The 19,823-nt window shown below is 40.1% G+C and overlaps 1 protein-coding gene across 1 annotated transcript; it reads right to left on the bottom strand.

Annotated features, from left to right (window-relative positions):
- Window positions 1–3,927: 3,927 nt before the first annotated feature.
- On the bottom strand, window positions 3,928–18,731 carry LOC134636143 (sulfotransferase 2B1-like). The gene is made up of 6 exons (XM_063485984.1): window positions 18,504–18,731; window positions 17,155–17,363; window positions 16,940–17,066; window positions 16,731–16,825; window positions 7,778–7,958; window positions 3,928–7,582 (listed from the first exon to the last, which is right to left on the bottom strand). Exons 1-6 carry the CDS (start codon window positions 18,643–18,645, stop codon window positions 7,467–7,469), a joined length of 870 nt encoding a protein of 289 aa, XP_063342054.1. The 5' UTR covers window positions 18,646–18,731; the 3' UTR covers window positions 3,928–7,466.
- Between the last annotated feature and the right edge of the window lie 1,092 nt (window positions 18,732–19,823).

Genomic DNA, 19,823 nt, shown 5'->3' on the forward strand with positions numbered 1-19,823 from the left:
CTTAGATGATCTTTTTATTCCAAGTCATGTTGCTGACCTGTCGCTAATTAATCAAATAAGTTTTGAAATGCTCCTCCATGTGATTGTTTTTAGTGTCACTTCCCTTTTCAGTGTTCTTTTGCCCAAATCTCAGCTTTTTTGAGATGTTTTGCTGCCATCAAAATAAATTTCTTAAATATACAGGAATAAATTCCTCTGTATATAAAATGCGGAAACTAAAGCTTATCAACAAAAGTAAATGACAGGGGATTTCTTTAGATCACCCTGCCGTTCTTTCTTTAGCCAAGACTCCTGAGGTAGAAAGCACAAACACACTGCAGTTTCTTTTACTCGCGAGGACGGTCACAGAAGCGCTCACACAGGAGACACTCATGGACTCGCGCCTTGTCACCGCCTGCGTTCTTTATTTATACAAGATTGTTCTGTGTGTGTGTGTGTGTGTGTGTGTGTACAAAGATAACGTTATTCAACAAAAACCATCACAGAGAACTAGAAAAACTTAAAAGTGACAACAGATATGAGAACAAACATACCTGACTTCGGATAAGTGATGGCAAACACATCAGTGTTTTCCACACAGAAATTTTGGGCGTACTCCAAGCTCTCCGCGGTGTGGGCCACCAGGGGCAGGAGGAGACCGTGGTACTTAATGTACTCAGTGGCAGACATGACAGTTCTCTGGATGAGTGAGTCTTCTGTACTGTTCTCTTATCCTTCGTTAGAGACTTTCTCCTGTTACGTAGTTAGTGGCCTTTCCCTTAGCACCTCCTTATTTAATAATCTAGTTGGCATGATTGGACCGTTTTCCCCCAAGTACGTATACCTTCCTGAAAGGGAACTTTGTATTCCAAACTGCTTTTTAATTTTAGAGGTTGAAGCCAAGACCTAATGACCACGGGTTGGTCTCAAGTAGTACATTGTCTTTTTATTCGATTACTCTTGGCTTTATGTGGTAAAACTGACTTAAAGAAAAATAAAACATAAACAACCTTATGCTGCAGACATTACTGACTGCAGCATAATGCTGGTCATAGGTTTTGAAATTTTGTTGGGTTGTAACTATCAAGTTACCGGAATGTTCTCCCTTTCTGTGTCTTGACATAAAGTTGGAGTGATTCCATGTTAGTGTCATGCCTGGCTTGATATGACTCACTGGAATTCACAACAGCAGCAAAGTAGCACTACAGTGTAAACACTACAGCGTTGTTCAGCAAGCTCATAAAAGCAAGTAGTGTGTGTGCATGTATTTATGTCTGTGTGACCATTGTGCCTTTTCAACAATGACAGCTTTATTGGACTCAAGGGACAACAAATAAGAGTGAGAGAAAAATTTGGGCCATGTGAGCTGAAGCAGCAGAAAAGTGGGTGAATACCATTCGTTTTGTACGTCCTCCTTTTTATTCAGTTTTTTCTCACTGAAGGACAATCCTGTCTGAAAATGGTAAAAATGGGCTCTTCTCCTTGATTACCTATTTGACATTTGATCTTTTTATTAGTATACTGGATCTGACTGATGTATTAATGGAAAAAGTTTCACACCAACACTTCTTTAGTTTGTAAAGAAATACAAGTTATCCTGCATTTGGAGTGAAAGTTCAGTAATGTGTTATTCTTTGCTTGTCCCAGATACAAATTTGATTACTTTCAGATTTTTGCAGCATTCCTGGCTGCTAACTCTTTGTAGAAGACTCACTGAAATACTTAAAATTTTAAAATTTCAACGCTGGAGCAACATTACCGCATCCAAAGTGGTTGTGTTTGCATGTGTACGTCTATAGTTGCGCGTGCATACATGTGATCATTCTATCTGTAAACGTAATAGATCAAAAGGTTTTCATTGAAATCTGATAGAATGGGTTTATGTTAACAATCCATTAAAATTTCCCTTAAATCCACCAAGTTCTTCTAGGTAAACTAAATTATTTATTAGTGAAAAACTCAGTAAACGCCTTAAAACTTAAAAACTTTGATTCATATAAGCGTGGTGTGTATTTTCAAAATACAGAAAGTAAAGTTTTAAATATTATAGGAGTTCTGTCTTTCATCCCAAAGACAGAATTCCTAAACACAAACTTAACAACGTAGTATATGCTGTACAGTGTAGTGAGGAATGCTCAGACCTCTACATTGAAGAGACCGAACAGCCACTTCCTAAACGCATGGCACAACATTGAAGAGCCACCTCGACGGGACAAGACTCGGCGGTCCATCTGCATCTAAAGGACCAAGGTCACTCCTTTGATGACACCAATGTTCACATTTTGGACAGAAGACAGATCGTTTGAAAGAGGAGTGAAAGAAGCCATCTATGTCCACTGTGAACGACCATCTTTGAACAGAGGTGGTGGGTTACCACACAAAACAGCAAAAAATGTGCGTGCTCTTTGTGAGCTTGTTCCTAGCTTGTAACCAGCGCGCTCTGCTGTCAAGGGCGATCATTGGTTAATGGTAGTCATGTGACTGATGCAAGCTAGATTCTTTTATTTAGCAAGAGGGGCACAGGCAGGACTCCACACGTACATACTCTTGAGTAAATTGCCTGAAGAAAAGAGCACGTGGGGCATGTGCCTGTTGATAATGAAAGAAAGCCTCTGTTGAAAAAAATTATCTGAGAATTTTTTTTATTTTACTCTGACCATAGTCCCATCCACTAACAGGAGGCAGGGTTTATGACCTATCCTGCAGCCAGACACCAGGGGGCGATAGAGACGTTTTGGCTTCATTTTTGGGGAGCTGTTGCATCTCCATATTTTATTGTCAAAAACCATCACAGACAATTAGAAAGTAATGTATGCTTATAATGAGCTTGTGTATGAAAAAAGTAACTCCCTTACTATAACAATAGATATGACAGAGTTAGAGAGTCAGTTATTTTTGACTCCAAGGAATTAGGTTAAATTAACTTATCGCTATTCCGCTGATAGCACCACGGTCCTGGGTTTGAATCTAGACCTGTGCCTTTCTGTGTTTTGGGCTGTGACAGATTGAGTGTCTGCATTTTGTGAGAGAAACACACACTCATCAGTCTGCTACACTTTAACATTGTATGCAGATCCTGTTTCGATGTTTGACTGTCATCTAACAAATTTAAAATAAATAAAACACATTTCAAGTGAAAACATGATTTGGTGCAACATTTGTTGGATTTGGCTCATTTAAGACAGACAGTTGCTTTAGTCTATCCAATGTCCTGTGTGGGCTTCCAGCCACAAGCAACACCACAGAGCGCCCTCCTACCCCTGTGGTCTGACATGTAGGAATGTGTTTGTCTTTGTCTCCAAGATACAGTTCATCATAAAATGTTGCTGTAAGCACACCTGTATATGCTAACAGCTTCAAATCTGCATAGCTGTTGCATTTTAAGGTGAATATGTTTTCAAATAACCTTTTTTCTACAAAGCATAAAAAGGCAAGGCATTTTCAAGCTTTGACTTGCTCCATAAAGTTAGCAAAGGATTTTTATATCTAGTATCCTAGCTTTTTTTTCAGTCTACCATTGCAACATCCCAGGAGGATCAACTTGTGTGAGCTCGCCTGCTGACTAAAAGCTCCAGCTCTGTAATATATAAGTGGTGATTAGAGCACATTGAGTCACTATGTACACATAATGTACAGGCTTGAAAATCAGATTAGAGGAATGCAGAGTGGCTAAAGTAGCTTGATTCATTATGAGAGAAAAAAAAGCAACCCCGTTACAGATAGGGGAATGAAGTTTTATTTGTAGGCCTTATTTTTACAAAATCCAACAGAAATGTGTCTTTTCAAAGATTCATCCATCATTCTTGTTATTACAGCTACAGCTGAAATAAAAATAAGCCTGTGTGTCTATCATACGTCCAGAGAACAATATGATGTTTAGCATTTAAAATTTTACTACTATTTCATCAAAACTATAAAAGAAGTAAATAAGACAACAAGTTACTGTTAATGACTTTATTGATCTTGTTGTTAAAATTCTCAACAACAAATTAAATACAACATTACATCCATGTTAATGAAGATTGCAGTATCATAACTTTGTATTAGCAGAAACATGTGGACTGTGCCGTGAACGTGCTATGCTCAGTAACATTAAAAATCGTACCAGTTAAATGTCAAATACATGCAGATCCAGAATATGGAGGTCCTAGATGGTAAAAGTTAATCATATTCAAGGTTAACATGCGATACGTATTACAAACTAAAAAACAATATATATTAATACCTCAGTAATCATAAGCTATAACATTACACTATAAGATTACATTCCAGTATAAAACCCTAGAAAAAAAAGAGTAAGGTAATCAGACATAAAATACTGACTGAAACGGCAGGCAGGCAGTTTTACATGACATTAGGGATATTTTTACTCTATTTTACTAATTTTACTAGATTTATCTTGAATTGAAAGGCCATGATTGGCCCCAAACATACACAAACCATTTTTAAAACCACAAGCAAGTCTGAGAGTTTTGGTTCAGCTAGCACTATTTTATGGGCTCAAATTGTGGTTATAAATATTTTGTACTTGTAAATCAGACAGCATAGTTGTGAACTGAGTTTTGTAACCTGTAAACCAAATATCTGAAAATTTTATGTTTGTGCATCTATGGAAGAGAATTTGTGTCAATGTAAAAAAGATTTGTATTTGTAAAAAAAATATTTACACATTACAAATTTGTTTTGTTAAGATCTGGTTACAGATACAAAGCAAAAAACTACATATAAAACTCTCAAGTTCCCTGGCCGTGTGTGACTTTCAACTTACAAATTTTGACCAAATTTTTCTTCCTTTCAGCTGATTGGTCAATGTCAGGTCAATCACAAATGTAACAATCCAATCAGAGAATAGATGGGTTGGGCTGTCGAAGGGGTGCTTTGCTGAGTTGCAGGTCCTGGAAGGGTAATATAGTTTGAAGCTGGAGGATCTCCATATGAATATCTCATACAAGCTAGTAGGGCTGGGCGATATGACCCAAAATTCATATCTTGATATTTTTTAGCTGGATGGCGATATACGATATATATCTCGATTTTTTTTTTTTTAAGCCATAAGGTAAGAACAAAAAGAGAGTTTAGTCAAAGCTGTGTCCCAGATGTCACTCAGGCACTTTTATTAACATACAGCATAGATGTACATGAAGAAATTACTCAAAAATAAATTATCAGCATTTATTAAATAATAATGCTCCATAAATAAAAGAAAACAATGTTGTTTTTGTGCATAACAAAAAGCTCACAATTGTGCAGTCAAAATGTAAACTAAAAGATGCTGAGCATAATAACATAGACAGATTTCACAGCTGCTCTGTTCCCAAGTTCTACTGCGTGACTGACAGCCTTGAGTTTGAAATCCTCTTTGTATCCATGTCTCTTAACAGGTGCCATTTATGGTCCTTATACACACACAATACGGTAATATTACGTTGAAGCACAGTATGTATCACTCCGCGAGGCTCCAGACTACGGTAGCCGTAATGCTCCGACAATCCATCAAGCGGTGCAGCTCCGTAGCTTACCAAAGTCGTACTAAAACATTTTTTGACAGATTGCTGAGCACCGTGTACCACATAAAATCGGTTCGCGGTCAGTAAGCACAACCAGAATTCATACATAAGGCGCACTGTCGATTTTTGAGAAAATGAAAGGATCAGGGGCTGCATGTCGTTAGCGCGGTTAGCTCGCCAACACGTTGACGCCGTCCAGCCCCACGCACAGGGCGATCCGCGGTAACTCGTTAACGGAGATTTGCCGTGTTCATCTTGTTGTTGCCTGCAGGTGAAGCTATGGGGGAGGGGGAGTTGTGTTCAGTGAAGGAGAGGCGAGGCCGAGTAACGCAGCGTAGAGACAAAAGTGGACGAAAGAGAGACAAACTTGCGGCTCCACAAGTATAATTATAACGTAACATAGACTATATCGATATAAACGATATTGTCACATCTTATATCTCGTATGAAAATATATCGATATTTTTTAAAAAACTCGATATATCACCCAGCACTACAAGCTAGGTCCCTTAACTTCCGGTAGCTGTTGAAAGAATTAAGCTGTGATATACCAGAAATCCCATTATTACTTTAGTATTACCTAACACAAAGTCAGGGCTGACCTAGGACCTGTGAGTCACACTGCGGAGCATAAAGGCCGTTTCACAACGGCATGCGCTGCGCTCACCGCTAAATCAGAGCGAAGGATCCAAAATTTGTTGTGCTGGCCGATGCACTCTGTTGTTTTTTTGGGGCAGCTCTATGTATACTAGATGCGCCTGCTCCTTGTCGTTTCAAAACGTGTATATCTGACTTTATATCCTCTACAAGAGTTTGTGTTGTATTACCTTCAAATGTTCAATAAAGACATGTATCGCTCATTCATAACAAAGAAAGCTTTGTAACTATCCCGACTAGTGAAGAGTGTGTAATTTCCACAACACTGCTTTCCCCCTGAGGTCCGCAGAGCCATTGGAATGACTCTGAAGGTCCCTGTATAAGAACGTAAACCTGTGACAAAAAATTCACCGAACTCAGACAATACAAAACGTTTTCCTTTGTGGTGATGAAGGAAAACGCTGACACGTGAAAGCGCCTTTACCCTTCCAGGACCTGCAGCTCAGTAAAGCACAAGCTGCCACCAGTCCCCTCTGAGGCCTTCCCTAAACCATAGTCTCACTTCCTGATCATGCCATTTAGCATTGTGTTCTAGAAATGCTGATTAAATAAGACAGTTGTCCCATCCAGTAAATTTAAAAATTGGCATATCTAGACATGGTGTGCAATGTGTACTAAAAAAAACCTGAAGAAACTGGACAAGTGGAAGACAAAAGAAGAAGTGTCCAGCATAAAAAAAATATGACAGTAGATGAACAGTCCTTAAATCCAGAAAAGACCTGACACAGGACCTCAAAGATGGATCGGACCCTTCAGTCGATCCATCTACTGTTCACGTAAGTCTCATCAGAAATGATCTCAGTGGAAGGGTGCCTGTCAAGATGCCATTCTTAAGGAAGGTGAACAGAGAGAAAAGGCTGAGGTATGCCAAATTCTACAAGAACTGGACTGAAGATCAGTGGCAACAGGTCTCTTAGAGTGATGAATCCAAATTTAAAATGTCTAGTTCAAATTGTCAACAATATGTATGGAGGAGATCCGGAGAAAGGTACAAAGGTGGTCCACTATCTAATACCATCTGGAAAGCGTCTGATTGGCTTAATTTAACTGAATTTACAAGACAACCTTGCCAAGACAATTGAGGCTGCTTTGAGGAATAAAATTGATTTGACAAATTACTGACTTTCAAGTTTGTTAGAAGACAAACTTTGTTTTCTCCTTATATACTGTATTTCCATGTGTGTTTGCATGTTTCAGTAAATCGGTGTACCCATTTGTCATTTTCCTTCCAAATATATAAGAAATAAAACATTACTCGCGATATAGGTCTCGATTTTGTCTTTACCACTCCTGATCTCTCCGTCTCACTATTTCAGATGGTGGTCAATCCAAGCTCCATGGTAGAGGGAAGCTCTCACCTTCCAGCTCTTTGGAAATCACAGAGGTGAATCGGGTCAGTTGCTCTGAGCTGAAGTGGCTTTTCCAGTCTCCAGCAATACCTGACAACAAAAACACGCCAAGCATGCAAAGAGTCACATAAACATAAAAACACCTGATGAGAACAGAAATTGACCATGGAAGAAACTCTGAAAAGACATCTTTGATAACAAACGCGTCCAAGTTGGTGTGTTGTGTTCAATATCACTAATTTTTCAACCCAGTCAGATGTGTCATAATGGGATATGGAAACTCACCTTTTCTTAGGAAAGGAGATTTGTCATGGTCCAAGTACACCTTGGGGATCAGACTGAAGTTGGACATGTTGTTGTTCTTCATGGTCTTGAAGGAACAATGCTCTGCTATCTTCTGAATTACTTCTTCAGTCAGATTACAGCCCAGGAAATCAGAAATACGCCTGAGAGCCGCAGGCAGGTCCTGGAAGAAACACGCTTGTTATATAATGTGAAACAGTTGGTGTTTTTTTAAATTTGGCTTTTATTGAAAACTTATTCTAAAGTCATTTCATGAGCAAACTTTGAAAAGTCAGGGGTTTGAATGGTTTAAGTCACAATTTCAAGTTTTGGCAAGACATAAGTCTGGATTTATTTTGCTCAAAGTGACAAATGTGGAGGGTGCACTCCAATGTTCCCTCTAATTTTTCATGTGTCTGAGCGAACACACAAACTCCCTGAGCGGTTCCTTGGACCACTGTGAGCAACATTAGATGTGTGCACTGTGGTCACGCCAACATCGAATTCATCCAAGTTACATGGTTTATTAAAATAATCAAATTACAGCATTTATGTTAGACTACTTTTAATTAACTGCTTCAGCCCACTTACAATGAAATTTAAAAAAAAATCTTGTTCATGACCTGTGTAGTATGTTAACATTATTGGAAGTAAAAATAACTTGAACTCCAATTTTGAAAACACAACTTTTTTTTTTTTAATAAAGCTCTGACTTGTATTATGAGTCTGTGGTCTGGGAGAGAGTCCTGTAACTCTCTGTCTGCAAACTACAGTATATAATCACCAATGTTGGGCAATTAATTATATAGTTACTTCTCCAAAAAAGTAACTGAGTTTTGCAAACAACGAAGATTTTTGCAGCTGTTTACCTAAAAATGCAGCCAAGGCGTTTTTTTAAATAAATATTTCAAACTATTTACAGAACAATCAGGTGTTCTGCATCAAATTTGATGCCACACAAATTAGGTGTGTCACTCCAAAAAATAATTTCTGTCCACTATGAGATAAAGGAGAACAACAGCCTGATACCTGCAGGCCTGACAACAGGAGATGTCTCACTCCTGTAACACCTGTAACATTCAGTAGTCGCCTCATTGTTCTGACACACACAACAAAACTATTGACTACACTACACACTAACTACACAAGATCTGCGCTGAACGTCGCAAATCTCTCACCTGGCAAAACACTGCCGTCACTCCTAAAACTTCCCCCCTTCCTAAACAATAAATGCCATGTTGCCATATCATTTTTGATTGGTCGACATGGTACATTTTTCGACCAATAGGAAAGGGTGAGGTTTTTTTGGTTTTGTTTTTGCTCACAGGCTTTCGAGTGTTTTCCTTATAAAACGCAGTTTTTACCGTTTCTTCCCGCAGTAAATATAAACAACGATAGTATTCAGGAAGAAAACCAAACATTGCATATCTTTTTATCATAACTCTGGTTTTACGTGGCCTATCAACACAATTTAAAAACTGGTATAAAGTCCACACTTTTTCCGTCAATTGTTTCGTCTGTCCTGCTCACATCTCCAATGGTTGTACATGTTGTCATTAATGTGGCTTCACTCCACATCAGCCACGCCGCTTTGCTAGCTAAAACACCGGTCTCGGCACATAAGGACGCTGTCATAACCTGTCAACCACGTTGATTAGCTGCGAATGTAAATCGCATTATTGGCTGGAATATGGGATATGGTGGCATCGTTCTAACCCCATAAGGGGAACACTGCAAAACATAATTGTTAAAGTTTTAATTTTAATTTCCTTTCAGGTTAGATTTTTTTTGTGCGCAACACAGATTTTCTGTGCGCAGAGACCGTGCCAGCAGTGCGCAATTGCGCACATGCGCAGATTAGAGGGAACATTGGTGCACTCGGGCCTTTAGGTGGAGCATCAAAATCTGTGGGAAATTGTTTCTCAAAACTAGGGGTGGGAATTTAAACATGTAAAATAATTTTTTTTTTTTTTTAAATAACGCATTTAATCACACTTTTCATTTCAAGCAAAGGGGAACTTTTGTCAATGCACAATTTCCTGGAATACCGACTACACTGATGCACACATCGGATGTACAAAAAGGGAGAAGAAGAACGCGCATTGTTAGGACTGATCGGAGGCAAATTTCATTTCAAAAGACTACCCGACAGAAGCCTTGATAAAAGCATGGTTTTGTGCAAACTGTGCAAAAAGGAGTTTCGATACCACCGAAGCACCTCAACCTTACGGTACCATCCAAATGCAAAACATGTTGCGGGAGGCACAGAACCTAGCACTGGCAGTGCCAATAAAAGATATGAGCAGTCCAAATTTGATGAAATGACTGGCCTCAGAACCAAAATTAGTAAGTCAATATTGGACAAACTTACCAACTCTCGCATAAAAGGATTGCTCTGGACTGTAGACTACTATCAGTGGTAGAAGATAGGTGGTTAGAAAATGTGCTACAGTTAGCATCAGGTGATCCAACTTTCAACTGCTCTGCCGAAAGACTATTTCAAGTAAAATTGAACAGCCTTATGATACTGAAAGGCAAGCAAAATGAGATGCATTACAGACACCCCTGCTAATATGGAGGAACTACACCAGGAGCAAACAAGACTGGGGCAACAGAAAGAGCCACTCATACAGGATGTTTCTACACGGTCAAATGATGGTGTAAACCATGATGTTGAAGAGCAGCAGTAAGGTGACTCCTGTGCGGATGGCGAATTCAGTCGACTGCTTGTTTCGGATGCGAATTTGGCTCAATGATCCGTTCTAATTTTCCTGTAGGAGCTTAATTACTTTCGGTGGGATGTGCTCAGTCTCCAGTGTCATCCAAAGTGCTGCCCAATCGATGCAGTCGAATGCAGGCCGAAAGTCAATAAAGACGATGACCGTCCGTTTCCCACATAAAATTTGCTCCTCACCTGGCAAATACTGAATATCTGGTCACAGGACCCGCGGTGAGGTCTGAAGCCGGCTTGCTCTTCGCGGTTCGTTTATTTGCGATGTTTCTGCAGGCATGATTGAATTACTTTCATGAAGGCTTTTCCACTGATCAAGAGCAGACTGATGCCGCATTAGTTTTGGCATTCTCGGTTGTTGCCTTTCTTGAAGATTGGGATAATGATGGCCTTCTTCCATGTTCTTGGAATCGTCTCTGTGCGCCACATTTTTTTGCGGAAGAAGGTGCACTTGTTGGAGAAGAACATCACCGCCAACCTTGATCGATTCCGCTGTAATTGCATCCACACCAAGCGCTTTTCCATTTTTCAAAGTCCGGATGGCTGTCTTCACCTTTGCCAGGCTCGACTCATCATCGGACCATCGGGGTCTCTGGTGCTTCGATGGGTGGCGGCTCTGCTGGTGGTCCTTGTGGCTCCTTCCAGCACTGTAACCGCTCAGTTGATGATCGTACAAAGGTGCCATCAGCCTTTCAGATGTTGTCGTTTGTTGATTTGGTTTTTCTACTCAGGCATCGGAGCATTCGATAAATCGTGTGGCACTCATGCTTTGAGGCCACTTCCTCCAAGTCAGCCACTACTTGGTTCCAGTAAGCCTCGCGTTCTTCCTTCATTCGGCGTCGGACGTCCTTGTTGAGCTGACGATATCGTTTAAAGTCGGCCAGCTTCACACATTTCGCTTCATCTACCATATCGAGACATTCGTCGGATATTTACGGCTGTGTTCAGCAACGTGTGGGATGACACAGGTCTGTGGCGCTTTTCATGATGACGTCCAAAACTTGTTGCTCTTTGACGTTGACATCTTCGGATGGCACCAGTGCAGCGAAATGGCTGGATAATGCTATTTGAAATTCTGCCTTGTAAGCGGGATCTGACAGGCATTTCCAGTTGAGCTTTGCCAATCGGTGCGATTTGCATTTGGCTCTTTGTAGTCGAAGATTTATCACGGAAACAGGAGTCAATCAGGATGTAATCCAACATCGCTGAGTCATCACCTGTTGGATTTTGCCATGTGAGTTTATGTTTCTTTGGATGTCAAAATTGGGTGTTTCCGATGATGAAGTTGTTGGTGTTGGCGAAGGACAAGAGGCACAAACCGTTGTTGTTCATTACACCATGTCCAAAAAAATGACCCGACCCCGTGCTCTCCCACCCAATCCGATTGAATCCAACGTGTGCTGTAGTTGGTTATAGAAATTGTTCTTGGCCGGGTCTGGATTTGTCTCGGTTGGTGTGTAGATGGTAATGAGGCGGGTTTTGATGCTACTGTTGATGGTGAGCACTACAAGGCGATTGGAGATTGGCTGGAATGAGCCAACACTCTTGACTGCGCGACGGGCAACCATGACTCCTGCTTTTCGTTTTTCTCCACCCGAGAAGTAGAGTGCCATCTGGTCATCGTTGAGTGATGGTTCGACGACCGTCTGCCCCTGAAAATTTGTATTTCCACTTTCGGTGTGATGATGTTTCGGGTTCTTCGGCCAGTAGCCCACTTCTCACCAGCATCCTTGTTCCCCAATACTGGCGCATCGGCTGCCCCGGATGCGGTAGCATTAAACGAAGAATTTAGGACATCTGACGGAGATGTGACAACAAACCGCCAATCGAGGAGCAAATTCAAAAACGTTGACTGCGATGGTTTGGCTGTGTGTGTCGAATGGACGCGAGCCGACTACCAAACTAATTCCCCTGGTGTAAACGACCTACCCAGTGGAGAATCCAAGAAATGGCACGGAAGAGAACATGGCTAAAACAGGTCGAAGATGACATCAGAAATCGCAGAATAAATCTTGACGAGGCCAGGACAATCGCCAACAATCATTATGCATGGAAACAAGTTGTGAAGGAAATTCAACAAACACTGGCACCTACAGCTGCATATCGGCTTAGGAGTCAATCCGGAGAGAGAAGAGACACGGTGGATATGGTTTTTTGTCTACTAAAGAATCAAAAGGCTGTTTTCGCTGCTTTAGACAAACAAAAGCACAAGCTAGTCATTTTAACTCCATCAGAGGTGGTAAAACTCCAAAATCTGGCGACTGTCCTTGAGCCATGCAGGCAAATAAAACTATTTTTTAACTTAATGTTACTGTTTCTTCAAGAAGCTCTATAGTTGACATTTATTGTGTAGATTAATAATTACTTTCTTGAACTGTCTACTAGAGCAGGGCGATATGGCCAAAAATATTTATCACGATATATATTTGAAAATTTGCGATAACGATATAACTGACGATATAATTGATGTGAGACAAAATACAACTCCACAACTTTACTAGCGCAAAAAAAACCCCATCCATTTATTCTCACTTAAACAAGCAGCTGTTTTTTTAATGTGCATTAAAGCTATATAAAAATGTAACAGTGCAAATGCAAATTCCTTGCTGAAAGTTTAACCAAAAGGCATTTCCAGTAGAAATGGGCTGACATATCCTGAGCATAACCATGTATAATATCCACTGAAGTTAAAAAGAGGTGCTTTGCAACATTAAACTGCAGTGTGCCAAATAAAAAAGTCAAATACGTATTTTTCGGACCATAAGGTGCACCGGATTATAAGGCACATTAAGCGAAACAAAGCAGTCAGATAAATCAAACTTTATTCAACTCATTCTTCTTGCTTCCTCCACTTCTGTACCATTGATTCATTAATGCTGTATTCTATCACAGCTGCTCTATTCCCATGTTGTTGCAGTATATTAATGACTAACCTTCTATTGTGGATGTATTATCCTCCTGACTGAAGTTTGGTCCGTTTACAGCATCCTGCCATGCGAGTGCATTTGTCTCTAACCATCAGGAACCTTCACGTTAACTTTTATCGAGTGGAAAAGTGTTAGCCTTCATCCTGCAGCTTCACTGCTTATGTTATGCTAACATAGCTGTGTCGCTAGCGATCACGTAGCACATCATTATATACCACCTAGCCCAACTTCAGTAACCTTACAAACGTCACTGCTGTTTAGTTTCCCGTCTTCATTTATGTTGGAAGTGATAGCAGAGCAGTACGTTTGAATTTTTTCAGAAATCTCTCAGTCAGAACATGCTATATCATGCTTAGGTAACTAGCGAAACTAGCGAGCTAACTTCCACTAACTTCCTGCTAACTTCTAACTCCGTTAAATGTAATAAATTCTGTTTTCATGGATGCCTGGATGTTAAACTTCATAGTTACACCTGGTAAAATAGCAATGCTGATCGTTTTATTAAAGATGAAAGAATTTAGACAGTTTTTAACTCTCAGTGATGCTGCAGTGCTCGTTTGAATTTTGGACCTGAAGTGGACGGAGTTTAGGACCCAGATTACTCCCAGATTTACGAGCGCCTTAGTCCGACAAATACGGCAATAATGACGGCCCGCTTGCATGTTCTACAAAAAACTGTGCTTTGTTGTGTATCTGACGAACAAACACCAAACCAGTTCCACATCACTGAAGTTGTACCATTTTTACAAACCAATTCTGGTTCATCCATGTCACTCAACAATCGGCCATGTGCGTATGAAAACAAAGGCACTGCGCATGCGCGTTTTACCCAGATTCTATCACGATATTTCATTTTCTTATCGTTGCCTAACAATTTACCGGTATTACCGTGAACGGTATAATATGGCCCAGCCCTACTGTCTACTACAGGTTTGTGACTGAGCTTCTTGGAGGTGAGCCATATGTCTTATATTCCGTGGTTTTACCTGCTTTCTGCCACCTGCATCACACCATGGAGGTCTCCAATGATAACTCAAACTACATGGTGAAATTTAAGACTGCCTTCACAAAAAAGACCTATCCCAGCGTGTAGCTACACTCAATCATCAGTGGCTCAAGATAGCTACTGTGCTTGACCCACGCTTTAAGGATTTAAAGCATCTTGCAAGCGGAGAGCGAGAAGAGTTTGGGACCAGCCTTGAAGCCCTACTGGAATAGTGTAAAGATGCCACCACAAAGGAGGCAGCAAAGACAATGGGCCTCCTCCTCTCTTCTTTGTTTTCAGACTCTGAGTGAGATGAGGAAGCCCTGTGTAACAGGGCTCTGAGTTTGTACAAAGCAGAATCCACCATCAGCGAGACAGACTCCCCGCTGCAGTGGTGGTCCAGTCGAGCAGAGACCCACCCACAGCTGTCTGTCCTGGCCTGGAAGTGATGATGATGATGGTTATGCCTTTAACTGTCACTTGCAATGTTTCATGTACATGTTACCTGCAGTGAAATGGGTCCCCTTCTAACCATACATACACTGCAAAAACATCACATTGGGAAGACAGGTCAGAGAGCGGTAGGATGGTAAGAAAAACAATGAAATGCACAATACATGAGGGGAGAGGAGGAGAAAAGCAGACTGAGCTCCTGAGAGGAGAGCAGTTTGAGAACAGAAAAAAAAAACCCACCTCAGCACAAAGCACATGAATCTTCATACCTTACAACATAAAAACAGATGAAAGCACAGTTACTTTGTCTAAGTAACTGGTTAAAAGACACAGACAGTATGGAGTACGTAGGTATTGTGAGTCCAATGGGTTTGTTATTTTTTGCACTAAAATAGTCGATGATCACACTTTTTAAGATGAATGTACAAAATAATTTTGGCTAAGGTTACTCAGAGTTTAAAGGTGACACTGGTCAAATAACCTTTTACATTTCTGCCTTATTTTTTTAAGCAGAAAAACTGCACTTTATTTTGAAATTTTTATCATTATTATTGAAAGACAATACCATTTTGAAAATGTACTTAAAATAGTATTTTATTTTTAAGTCTGCCCAATTTTGGCCAGGGATATTATTTTTGCTTCTCTGTTTTGAACTGAAATGCAGTTTAATTTTTTTTTTCCCCAGAAATTAAGAGCTTGAGTTTACAATTTTCATGTCCATGTCTATTATTTATTCTGTCGCCCACTAAAACCCTTTTAAATTAAAAAAAACATTTGCACTTTGAGGCACATTTGCTTGTGCGATTAAATGTGATTAATCAAGATTAATTCATTAATTACAAAGCCTCTAATTAATTAGATTAACCTTCTTTTAATCGAGTCCCACCCGTACCCCAAACACAATATTAATAGATGTAGGTAAGTAACAATTTTTAAAAACACAGTTGTCAGCTTGGTCGAGTGGCCATGGAAGCAGACATCCAACATAAGAACCAAAGAGTCTTTGATTGAATGGAACAGATGGGTTTAAATAACCTCACAGGATATTCTATTCTGCAGGTTACACTCAGGAATATAGATGATACAAAAGAAATTGCATTGTAACACAGAAATATTTATAAAAATACACTATTTACAAACATTTCCAACTTACGCCACATTTAAAATAATAACCAACAATAACCCTATTATGAATATGAATATGAATGAATGAATGAATAAATAAATTCCCATACCCTATACGCATGCCTTACTCTCCTCCCGGAACAAATAAATTGTTTGCGGGTCCTGGGGCACAATCTTTCCCGATCATAAGATTGCAACCAGGAAGCAGCAGAGGTGAGTAAAAGACTGAAAAAACTATTTCTTTCTATGATGTTCTAGCTGACTACTATGATTTATATTTGCCAACATTCATGTTATTTAACCAACAGATTTGTATATTGATATAGATCGCTTTCTTCACTTGTATATTGCAGGCGAATGCGGTAGTGACGAGGTGCAGGCTGAAGTTGAGCAAGACAACCGCACCCACAAATACACACAGAGCTAACAACAGCTGCTCAGGTAATTCAGTTGATGACATGATAATGAATAAAAGTTTCAACAGTCCTCCAATTACTTTCTGTTTACTTCAATGCACAATATGACAATTGAAAATATAACAAGAGAAAGTGTGAGCTAAAATATTTATTCTGTGCAGGTAATGGCAGCTCTCTGTTACACCTGTCTCTCATATTGTGCACGCACACACTAACAATGCAGTGCACTATGAGACACTGCGTCTGGTAGTTTAGTCAAAAAAAAAAAAAACTCACATGAAATACTTTCCTTTCAGTGAAAACATTGGAAGTGTTTTACCTGAACCATTTCTTCATATGTAATGTACATTATTCTGTCTCCCAGTTCACTGTTTCTCCAACTCTTCACGTGGTCTGTCCATTTTCCAAACAGCACTGCAAATAAAGCAGACATTGGCTGACCAGTTACACATCCAACCACTACTGTGATAGAACTTGCAAATATTGATTTTCGTGCATGTCTCCTCTTGTGCATATGTGATCTCTGACCTTTGCCCTCAAGAAATGTATCCATGAACTCATCAAAGGTTCCTGGATCCTCAAGGAAGCCGGCCATCTGGTGGAAGTAGTACGAAGACACCATGATGTCCTTTGGGTTCCTCATGACGTAGATCACCTACAGCAGCAAGAGTGCAAAAACATAATGAGTGTAAAGTCTCTTACACAATCAGTAATGAATTGGAGATATCACACAGAGTCATTACCTTTGCTTTGGAGGCACAGAAGGAAGGGGGCATGAGGTTGTAGGGAAGATGTGAGACCAGTGCCCGTGGAGATGCCAGCTTATCCACCACCCGTGCCAGTTGTTTCTCTTCTAGCCATGGGACTCTCTCCCAGTTAGGAATGGTATGTATGGGGGTCAGATCCCCCCCATTCAGCACCAGTGGGAGGATCTCCTGCATCCAGATTGTACCTAAAGAAATAGCAATGAAATAATAAATGAGTATGAGCTACAGGTCTTCAGGTATAACTGCATAACGGGTTAACAGACACAGTAGTGGGAACCGGTGCTTAGGATCAGGAACGCTTATGAAAATCGGTCTTAGTCAATGTGAGCACAGTTTGTAACTGCTCTCCAACTAAAGATCCTGCACATCATACACACGCATGACTGCCAGGTGCAGTGCTTTCCATCATCTCAACACACTCTTTTCACTTGTTGGTATATTTCATCTCTATCATTAACCACACTAATCTGCTGCACATCCTTTCTACCTTGTCTTGACTAGCCAGTTGTTACAAGAACCATTTTCTTTTCTTAGTGTGCAGCCTCACATACAACTCATTATAAACCATTTCCTTTCGTAAGCTTTCTCTTTGGTGTACGACAAGCTCCCAGTACTCAGGTCTTTCTTCACTTTGGATACCTTCCTGTAGTTCTTCTTTCCACAACAAGTCTACTTGTAGTTTTGAAACTATCCAGAGGATACATTCTGGGCAGTTTTCCCAGACATCTGGTAACCCTTGCTTTCCACCCAGAGCTATCCTACATCCTCTCTGAACTCTGTGCAACATTCTTTGCTCTTCAACTTCAGCGACTCATCTGCCTAGCTACATTCTCACCTGCCACTACCTTGCAGACTCCCATTTCCTTCAAACTGCACATTTTATACACTTTTATACATCCCTCTATGTTCCTCCCTCTTCTTGAAGTACGTGTTCACCACAGCCATTTGCATCATTTTCACAATATCATAACAGTTGACACACGGCTTTGGAGTGACGGGAAAAACTCTGTCTCTTGCATAGCGCACAGTATCTAGGCTTACTTAACCACATATACAGGTTTATGTAGTCTCCAGCCTTCAAAGGCAAACTGGTAATAGTGAACATTCAGGTTGATCAGCAAACTATTCAAGGACGGCGTACAATTCACTCGCGAACCTCATTTATATTCACCCTCACCCGCAGACTCTGCGTGCTCTGTCTGACACCACTTACACAGATAAATGCGCAGGTGCAGCATCTATCATCAAATTCTACAGTCACAAATGTTTAGTCATCAGTTTTCTGTGAAGTAAAAGCTGCTTGAGTGTTTTACAGAAGCTCTCACCTGACTTCGGGTATGTAACAGCCAGGACATCGTCGTCTTCAAACTTGAATCCCTGAGCAAACTCCAAACTCTCATAAGAGTGAGTCTCCTTGGGCACAATCAGTCCGTGATAGCGCATATACATCTCCTCAGAAATCGACATTTTTCGAAGTATGCACAGAAAGTGTCGCTGTCAGTAACCGTCGTACCTCCCCGCCACGTTCACGCACGGTGGGAAATCACAGTGGAAGCGAAAATGCAAATCAAACAGTAAATATTTACTTTCCTCGTGCCCAGTGCTTAATTCCTTAAACATCTCCAAAGTTATTTATTATGTTACTTATGATCTCAAAATTACTATTCAGACTAATAGCAATTAACTGTCCCACAATCATGTCGAATAAAGTAATAGCCAGTTTTTGCAGGGTGACGTGAAGGCAGCACGTGATTTCCTGTATGGCGCCTGATTTACAATTAGGTTTTGTTCAATACAGCAAAATATATATATATATATATACTAATATCAGGTCAATACAGGGGCACTATCGCTCATATTAATACCGATACTGATACTTTTAACTTATAAAGCTTATGTAGAGGAGAGAAGTGTGTTGTGAGTTATGAGATAAAACATCAGCAATTTGCAAACACATTTCAGTTACCACTAAATCACCCAGGTTTTACTTTCCCAAATACTTAGTTAACCCAACAAAACACGCCTTCCAGCTTTTCATTGATTTTGAATCTGGGTTTTTTTGGAGACCTGGAATGTAAATGTGTCTGCCTCCAAAGCACTTTAGGGCAGCTTAAAGTTATAGACATGACTGCCAAGACAAAAAGGTTCAGAGATTTTTCATAGTGCATGTTTGAGGTATATTTTTCCCCCAAATGATAATTTATTTATCACAATTCAGTGGGTTTCATACTCAATTTAGCAGATATAAATAACCTCTCCCTTCGAATATTTTCCTGTATTTTTTATTCCACCAACACACCATACACTTTCTTGGCAGGTTTTCTCAGCACATACTTCAGTCATATTGCAGACTTCACCACAGTACAGAAAGCTAACCTGTTTAGCCTGCACTAAACTGTACAGCATTTTAACACAACCTGTGAGTAAGACACAGTTAGCATACTTCAATTTGTCTTTTAAGGCTTTCACGACACATTTCTCTGCACCACCGTCACATTTGTGTCTGTCACTTTGGACTTCCTCATGGTGGTTAAGGATTGAAATAGAAATGTCTGATCACAGATCAGTTGCCCACTTTGCCTTAGTCCATTTTAAAAGAGCTTGTGCTCAATGAAGATGGTGATGTTTCTGGCTCTTGTTCATAT

Source organism: Pelmatolapia mariae, linkage group LG10_11 (genome assembly GCF_036321145.2).
Source record: "Pelmatolapia mariae isolate MD_Pm_ZW linkage group LG10_11, Pm_UMD_F_2, whole genome shotgun sequence".
Lineage (NCBI taxonomy): Eukaryota > Metazoa > Chordata > Actinopteri > Cichliformes > Cichlidae > Pelmatolapia > Pelmatolapia mariae.